The sequence below is a fragment of the Arachis ipaensis genome, chromosome B7, assembly GCF_059453495.1.
Source record: "Arachis ipaensis isolate K30076 ecotype BB chromosome B7, ASM5945349v1, whole genome shotgun sequence".
NCBI classification, from domain to species: Eukaryota; Viridiplantae; Streptophyta; class Magnoliopsida; order Fabales; family Fabaceae; genus Arachis; species Arachis ipaensis.
The window spans coordinates 67,735,103-67,744,369 of record NC_142442.1 but is presented as its reverse complement, the minus strand read 5'-3'; the positions used below and the strand labels follow the sequence as shown (position 1 = coordinate 67,744,369).

The window sequence follows — 9,267 nt, the reverse complement described above, 5'->3', positions numbered from 1 at the left end:
GGCACTGGATTATTCTTCAGGAGGGTCACTACAAATGATGAAAACTCCAGAGGAGGCACACGATCTCATTGACAGGGTGGCTAACAACCAGTACTTCTACTCCTCAGAGAGACAAGCAACCCCAAAGAGAGGTGTATATGAGCTTGAGGGTATGGATGCTATCTTAGCCCAGAAAAAGCTAATGCATCAACAAATTCAGTAGCAGATGGAAATGATGGAAAAAAGGATAGATGGACTTCAATTGGCTGCAATTAGCACAACAAGCCAAGCTCCAAATGCATGGGGCCAAAATGAAGAAAGCTTTGAGGCATACAACAATGAGCAGCAGCCTGAGCAAGTCTAATATATGCACAACACAAGCTCTTCCCACAATGATTTTCATGGGGACACATACAATTCCTCATGAAGGAATCATCGCAACTTGAGGTGGGGAGACAATTAGAACCAATGGCAGAAAAACTCCAATCCTAATAACTTTCACAACACAAGCAACCAAAACCATCACCCCACTAACAACAATCCATACAGAAATCTACAAAATAACTTTTTCACATCCATATTCTACCCACAAAATAACTCTTTAAATAATCCAACCAACTTCTATCAACAACCAACATCTCATAAACAACCCCAACCACATCAAGAGTCTCAAAGAATCTGTAATCTAGTGATGATGATGATGGAAAAGCTCATGAAGAACCAAGAGATGGCAAACAAGAACTATGAAGCATCAATGAGAAACATTGAAAGACAAATAGGGTAATAATCCAAGCAACCATCTGAGAGGCCGATCAATGCTTTCCCAAGTGACACCATCCCAAATCCAAAGGAGGAGTGCAAGGCTATACAGCTGAGGAGTGGTAAAACACTGGGAAAGGACAACAAGGATGCCAGCAAGGAAGAGATAGAGATTGAGGAAAATGATAAGGTGGATCAAAAAAAGGACAATGAACCATAAGCTCCAAGGAAAGGTAAGCAAGTCTCAGAGTCACAAAGACAAGAGAAGAAAGAGGAAGTAAATCCATATGTTACTCAATTACCTTACCCTCAGAGATTGCACAAGGAGATAAAAGATCAACAATTTCCCAAGTTCTTAGAGAATTTCCAGAAATTGGAGATCAACATTTCCCTAGTTGAAGCCTTGGAACAAATGCCACTTTATGCAAAGTTTCTCAAAGAAATCATCACCAAAAAGAGGAGCTGGAAGGAGAAGAAAATTGTGATCCTCACCCAGGAATGCAGTGCTGTAATCCAAAAAGGGTTGCCACCCAAACTCAAGGATCTAGGGAGTTTTCTCATATCATGTACCATCGGAAACATGACAATAGAGAGAGCTCTTTGTGACCTGGGTGCTAGCATAAATCTTATGCCCCTTTCCATGATAAAAAAGTTACTCATAGAGGAGGTGAAGCCCACAAGGATGTCACTACAACTTGCTGATAGATCCCTTAAGACACCTAATGGAGTGGTAGTAAATCTATTGGTGAAAGTTGGAGAGTTCATTTTCCCTACTGACTTTGTGATCCTAGATATGGAAGAGGAGGGAAGTAACTCAATTATCCTGGGAAGACTTTTTCTAGCCACAGCAAGAGCCATCATTGATGTAGAGAAAGGTGAAATGGTTCTCAGGGTACATAATGAGCAAATGGTCATCAATGTCTTCAAGGCAATGCAATACCCCCTGAGAAAGAGAACCATATGAGGGTGGAGATGATAGAAACTTTGGTGGAAGAAGTGCTTGAGACAAGCCATATTGAAGAACAAGAAGAAAATATCAAAGGATTCCAGTTGAAGAGGCAAAAGGGAAGCAAGTGGTTAGAAGCTCACTTGAAAGAAAGAAAGAGAAGGTGCCAAAGCAAGAACTGAAGCCTCTACCTCCTCATCTCAAATATGCATTCCTTGGTAGGGAGGAAACCCTCCTAGTAATCATCAACTCCTTTTTGAGCACACAAGATGAAGAGAAGCTACTTGAGGTGTTAAAAAGTCACAAATATGCTCTAGGGTGGACAATTAATGACATCAAGGGCATAAGCCCCGCAATTTACGTGCATAAAATCCTGCTAGAGGAGGACTCACGGCCAGTGGTGCAACCTCAAAGGAGGCTCAATCCAACCATGAAAGAGGTGGTTCAAAAGGAGGTGATGAAGTTATGAAATGCTGGAATCATATACCCATTTCTGATAGCTCCTGGGTGAGTCCAGTCCAGGTGGTACCAAAGAAGGGAGGCATGACTGTCATCTTCAATGAAAAGAATGAACTCATCCCTACAAGAACAGTAACTGGGTGGAGGATATGCATTGACTATAGAAGATTGAATGAAGCCATAAGGAAGGATTATTTCCCTCTTCTCTTCATTGATCAGATGCTGGAAAGGTTGGCTGGTCATGCTTATTATTGCTTCTTGGACGGGTATTTCGAGTATAATTAGATAGTGGTGGATCCCAAGGACCAAGAGAATACCTCTTTCACTTGCCCCTTCAGAGTCTTTGCTTACAGAAGGATGCCGTTTGAGCTGTGCAATGCTCCAACAACCTTTTAAAGGTGTATACTTTCCATATTCTCTGACATGGTAGAGAAATTCATAGAGGTTTTTATGGATAATTTTTCTGTTTTTGGTGACTCTTTTGAAACTTGTTTGCGCGGTTGACGGTGGAGCTTGCAGCGGCGCTGAGATGGCACCGGGACAGGGCAGAGTGGACTTGGGGTGAGTAAGAAATGGAGGAAGAGAGAAAGAAGGAGGGAGGAAAGGGAGAGAAGGTTGCACGGCGGTTGATGGTGGCAAAATATGGTCGCCGGAGGTGGCTGGTTGGTTGGTCACTTTGACGATGATGGTGAAAGAGGGAGAAGGAGAAGAGACGTTGGAATGGGGTGGAGTGAGGGAACGCGAATGCTAGGGCTTTCGCGTCCCTGGGGTAAGTAAAATTTCGAACCCATGCGTGCGCGCATCGTGCGCGTTCGCGTGGGTGGGAGAATAAGGAAGTGGCGCAGGAGCGTAATATGCGCCTGCGCGTGGATGGGAGATGTGGGAATGGGCGCAGACGCGTACCGTACACGTTCGGTCGGTTGAGTTAGGCCAGAGGCACAAAAGTGGCCCAGAGTTGGCATAACTCTCGGGTCTTTCGCCGGGGTGATGCAAAAATGCATCGACGCGCGCGCGCACTCTGCGCGTCCGCGTGGATGAGTTGATCGATGATGGGGCGCGGAGGCGCCAGGTGCGCCTACGCGCAGGTAGAGAAACGGAAGGGGCGTGGACGCGCCATGTACGCATCCGCGTGGCTTAAGGCCCAGAGTTGGCCCAAAAGTGGCACAACTATCTGGTCCTTGGCCTGGAAAGTGCGAAATGCACAGCCGGCGCGCGCGCGCAATGTGCGCTTGCGCGTGGCCTCTCTTTTTTTTTTTTTCAAAAGCACCAAGAAGAGCTCATAACCCTCTCAACCTCCTCTAGGACTCTAAAACCAGCTAAGATGCAAAATCAGACATATTTTTGAATTTTTGGAGATTTTCCAAACAATTTGAGGAAACTTGTAATTCAAGCAAAAACTCAAATTCAAAGAATCATCCCTAATTAAGGCACAGAGTGTATGAACAACTTAGCAAGCAGGGCAAAATGTACTAAGGGGGTAAGGAAGCTATATACAATGGAACCCAATTCATTCATTCATTATATCTACAAGAGAATGGAAAGAGTCTACCATGGTGGGGTGTCTCCCACCAAGCACTTTTAGTTTAAGTCCTTAAGTTGGACATTTGGGATGCTCCTTGTCAAGGTGGCTTACGCTAGTACTCATCCTTGAACTTCCAAGAGTGCTTGTCCTTCCATCGGTCGTTAGAAGTTCCAAGCACCTTCACCGTGCTCGGATGAGGTTCTTTCCCAAATATGAGCTCCCAAAATTGGTTTTCATGTTGTGATCCAGGGTCCCATATCTTATCTTCGCACCCATCTTCTAGTTGATCGCCTTGATTCTATCCGAGTGACAAGAAAGCTGAATTCTCATGAAAGCACCAAAGTACCCTCCTAGCCCCATTTAATTGAGCATTACACCAATCCATACTCTTCAATTTTGAGCTTCCAATCATAATGAGCCTAGATTTACAACGCCAACCACTAAACATCCTCCTCTTTCGCTTAATTCCACAAAGTGCCCTAAGTTGGCCATCTGTTTCAAGCAAACCAAATCCAAGTGGGATAATAAAGCTAAGAGTTAGAAGTTTTACCCACTCAAATGAAGGATTGGATGACAACCTAGGTGGAGGAGTTCCCAATGATCTTGACAAAGAACACTCCACTCTTGTCCAATCTCTTCTAGAGGCTTCCACCACTTGGCAAGATCTTTCAAGTTTCTCCTCTTGCTAAGCTTCCTCAAGTTCACATTCTTCTTCACCAATTTCTTCTATCTCTTTCCCATCACTCTCATCATAGATAGGAGGTCTAGTAAAGTCTACCTCATCATCAAGTCTAAGCATATTGGGGAAGGACTCTTCAAACTCGAAAGGGTCATATGTTGATGCGGAATCATCGTATATATGGGGGCATATTGCTTGGGACACTTCTTCCAATTCTTCACTCACAATATTCCTTGGAGGTTGCACATCCTCCTCAACATTGCATTCTAGTCCACTGGGAGAAGGCTTAACAAGATCATCAAGGGGATTGATCGAGGTGGACAAAAATTCACTAATGACGGAATCCACTTCTTGATCGATTTCCTTCAACTCTCTGTCTACTTCCGTAACATTACTCTCCTCTTTAACATCCCTTCCAAACTCCTTGGAAGAGGGCTCTTCAACTTGAGATTCCTTTATGTGCTCAACATATCCTAAACATCCACCCACTACTTCCTTTCGTTCACTAATCTCTACCTCCTCCTCTTGTTGCACTTCTTGCTTTAACTCTTCTTCCTCATCAGGGAGCTTCAAGTTCACTCCCTCACTAGGCTCCTTGATTGTTTCTCCACATTCAACAATGGGAGTACTTAGGATGCATGAGTTTAGGAGGTATGTTAGGTGACTCACGGCTTCTACCATGCTAGCCATCCTTGCTCTTAACTCCTTAAACTTATTTTCATCCTCCTCTTGTCGTCTTAAGATACGAGATTCAAGGTCTCTCAGTTCTAACACGAGGGTTTCATCGGGAGGTGGTGGTGGAAGAGAGGGTTGATGAGCGGATAATTTATACGCTTTTTGGCATTGTTTTTACATAGTTTTTAGTATGATTTAGTTAGTTTTTAGTATATTTTTATTAGTTTTTAAATAAAATTCACATTTCTGGACTTTACTATGAGTTTGTGTGTTTTTCTATGATTTTAGGTATTTTCTGGCTGAAATTGAGGGACTTGAGCAAAAATCAGATTCAGAGGTTGAAGAAGGACTGCAGATGCTGTTGGATTCTGACCTCCCTGCACTCAAAGTGGATTTTCTGCAGCTACAGAACTCCAAATGGCACGCTCTCAATTGCGTTGGAAAGTAGACATCCAGGGTTTTCCAGCAATATATAATAGTCCATACTTTGCCCGAGTTTAGATGACGCAAACTGGCGTTCAACGCCAGCTCCCTGCCCTATTCTGGAGTCAAACGCCAGAAACAGGTTGCCAAATGGAGTTAAACGCCAGAAACAGGTTACAAACTGGCATTTAACTCCAAGAAAGACCTCTCCACGTGAAAGCTTCAATGCTCAGCCCAATCACACACCAAGTGGGTCCCGAAAGTGGATTTCTGCATCATTTACTTATCTCTGTAACCCTAGTAACTAGTTTAGCATAAATAGGATTTTTACTATTGTATTCAGGGATCTTTGGGGGCGATTAGTTCTAAGATCATGGAGGCTGGCTTCTCGGCCATGCCTAGACCTTGTTCTTATGTATTTTCAACGGTAGAGTTTCTACACACCATAGATTAAGGTGTGGAGCTCTGCTGTTCCTCGAGTATTAATGCAAAGTACTATTGTTTTTCTATTCAATTCAAGCTTATTCCTATTCTAAGATATTCATTTTCACCCAAGAACATGATGAATGTGATGATTATGTGACGCTCATCACCATTCTCACCTATGATCACGTGCCTGACAACCACTTCCGTTCTACATGAAGATGAGATAGAATGAGTATCTCTTAGATATCTAATACAGGGGACCGAGTCCGAGATATTAGAGTCTTCGTGGTATAAGTTAGAACCCATGGACGGCCATTCCTGAGATCCAGAAAGTCTAAACCTTGTCTGTGGTATTCCGAGTAGGAGCCTGGAAGGGATGGCTATGACGAGCTTCAAACTCGTGAGTGCTGGGCGTAGTGACAGACGCAAAAGGATAGTAAATCCTATTCCAGTATGATCGAGAACCGACAGATGATTAGCATGCAGTGATAGTGCATTGGACCATTTTCACAAGGAGGACGGGATGTAGCCATTGACAACGGTGATGCCCAACATACAGCTTGCCATGGAAAGGAGTAGGAATGATTGGATGAAGATAGTAGGAAAGCAGAGGTACAGGAGGAACGAAAGCATCTCTATACGCTTATCTGAAATTCTCACCAATGAATTACATAAGTATCTCTATCCTAGTTTATATTTTAATTATTTTTTAATTATCAATTCTCTATAACCATTTGAATCCGCCTGACTGAGATTTACAAGGTGACCAAAGCTTGCTTCAAGACGACAATCTCCGTGGGATCGACCCTTACTCACGTAAGGTTTATTACTTGGACGACCCAGTGCACTTGCTGGTTAGTTGGGCAAAGTTGTGACAAAGTGTGATTCACGTTTGAGAGCACCAAGCCTTTGGCGCCATTGTTGATGATCACAATTTCATGGACCAAGTTTTTGGCGCCGTTGCCGGGGATTGTTCAAGTTTGGACAACTGACGGTTCATCTTGTTGCTTAGATTATGTAATTTTATTTTAATTTTAATCTTTTTGTTTTTATTATTCTTATTTTCGAAATAAATAAATAAATAAATAAATAAATATTTTCAAAAAAAAATTAAATTATGTTCTTCAGAATTTTTAAGAAGGAATTCTAGAATTTCATAGGACATGTTGAATCCTGGCTGGCTGTAAAGCCATGTCTAAATTCTTTTGGACCGAGGTTTCACTTATCCTCAAGAAAAGAGCTTCTTTGTCTTTCTTAGCAAATTAGCTGTTGAATGTAATGATCTGCTGAAGCTTGGCTGGCCATTGGCCATGTCTAGTATTTTGGACCGGAGCTTTCACTGAAAGCTTGGCTGGCTAGTAAGCCATGTCTAATTCCTGGACTGGAGCTTTAGACTAACATTGCAAGATTCCTGGAATTTTTATTAAAAATTTTGAAATCCTTATTTTTCTTTTTCAAAATAATTTTCAAAAAATCCAAAAAATTTTAATAAAATCATAAAACCAAAAATATTTTGTGTTTCTTGTTTGAGTCTAGTGTCAAATTTTAAGTTTGGTGTCAATTGCATCTTATTTATTTTTCTTAAAATTTTTGAAAAATTCATGCATATGTTGTTCATGATCTTCAAGTTGTTTTGATGATTTTCTATGTTTGATCTTTAATTTTTCATATGCATTTTCAATTTATTAGTGTTTAAGGTTTGAAAATTTCTAAGTTTGGTGTCTTGCATGTTTTTCTTTTCTAAAGATTTTCAAAAATAAGTTCTTGGTGTTCATCTTGACATTCAAAGTGTTCTTGGTGTTCATCTTGACAATCAAAGTGTTCTTGCATGAATTGTGTGTTTTGATTCATAAGTTTCATGTTTTGAATCTTTTTACTACTTTTCTCTTTCATCATCAAAAATTCAAAAATCAAAAAAATATCTTTCCCTTTTTCTTTTCATAAAATTCGAATATTTGAGTTGACTTTTTCAAAAATTTTTAAAATCTAGTTGTTTTTTATGAGTTAAATGAAATTTTCAATTTAAAAATTCTATCTTTTTCAAATCTTTTTCAAAAATCAAATCTTTTTCATTTTTCTTTTATGATTTTCGAAAATTTCAAATTGATTTTCAAAATATTTTTCTTCTTTTTATTTCATATTTTCGAAATTAATGCTAACAATTAATGTGATTGATTCAAAATTTTTAAATTTGTTACTTGCCTAGTAAGAAAGGTTCAATCTTTAAACTCTAGAATCATATCTTTTTAGTTTCTTGTTAGTCAAGTAATTAACTTTTATTTCAAAAATCAAATCCTTTTGAATTTCTTTTTCAAATCTTTTTCAAAATAAGTTTCAATCACATCTTTTTCAAAATCAATTTCAAAATCTTTTCTAACTTCTTTTCTAACTTCCTATCTTTTCAAAATTTGATTTTCAAATCTTTTTCAATTAATCACTTAACTTTTTGTTTGATTTTAAAAAGTTTACTATTTCGATCATATCTTTTTCAAAACTACCTAACTAATTCTCTCTCTAATTTTCGAAAATCACCTTCCTCTTTTTCAAAATTCCTTTTTAATTAACTATTTGTTTTAAATTTTAATTTGATTTAATTTTATTTTCCTTTCTTAATTCTCGAATTTTAATTTTAAATTTTAAATTAAAAATAAAAATATTTTTCTTTTCTTTTCAATTATTTTCGAAAATTCTTCTCTCTCACCCCCTTCTAATTATTTATTTATCTACTAACACTTCTCTTCTTCTTAAAAATTTGAACCCTCTCCCTCTTTCTGTGTTCGAATTTCTTTTCTTCTTCTACTCACATAAAGGAATCTCTATACTGTGACATAGAGGATTTCTCTTCTTTTCTGTTTTCTTCTTTTTCATATGAGCAGGAACTAGGATAAGAACATTCTTGTTGAAGCTGATCCTGAACCTGAAAGGACTCTGAAGAGAAAGCTAAGGGAAGCTAAAGCACAACTCTCTGGAGAAAATCTGACAGAAATTTTCGAAAAAGAAGGAGACATGGCCAAAAATAATAACAATGCAAGGAAGATGCTTGGTGACTTTACTGCACCAAATTCCAATTTACAAGGAAGAAGCATCTCAATCCCTGCCATTGGAGCAAACAATTTTGAGCTAAAGCCTCAAATAGTTTCTTTGATGCAACAGAACTGCAAGTTTCATGGACTTCCATCTGAAGATCCTTTTCAGTTCTTAACTGAATTCTTGCAAATCTGTGATACTGTTAAGACCAATGGGGTTGATCCTGAGGTCTACAGGCTTATGCTTTTCCCATTTGCTGTAAGAGACAGAGCAAGAGTATGGTTGGACTCTCAACCTAAAGATAGCCTGAACTCTTGGGATAAGCTGGTCACGGCTTTCTTAGCCAAGTTCTTTCCTCCTCAAAAGCTTAGC

At 39.5% G+C, this 9,267-nt stretch overlaps 1 protein-coding gene across 1 annotated transcript; it reads left to right on the top strand.

Moving 5' to 3' along the window:
- The first annotated feature begins 205 nt into the window (after positions 1 to 205).
- Positions 206 to 1,702, top strand: LOC107607295 (uncharacterized). The gene is made up of 2 exons (XM_016309264.1): positions 206 to 337; positions 1,052 to 1,702. Exons 1-2 carry the CDS (start codon positions 206 to 208, stop codon positions 1,700 to 1,702), a joined length of 783 nt encoding a protein of 260 aa, XP_016164750.1.
- Positions 1,703 to 9,267: the final 7,565 nt, after the last annotated feature.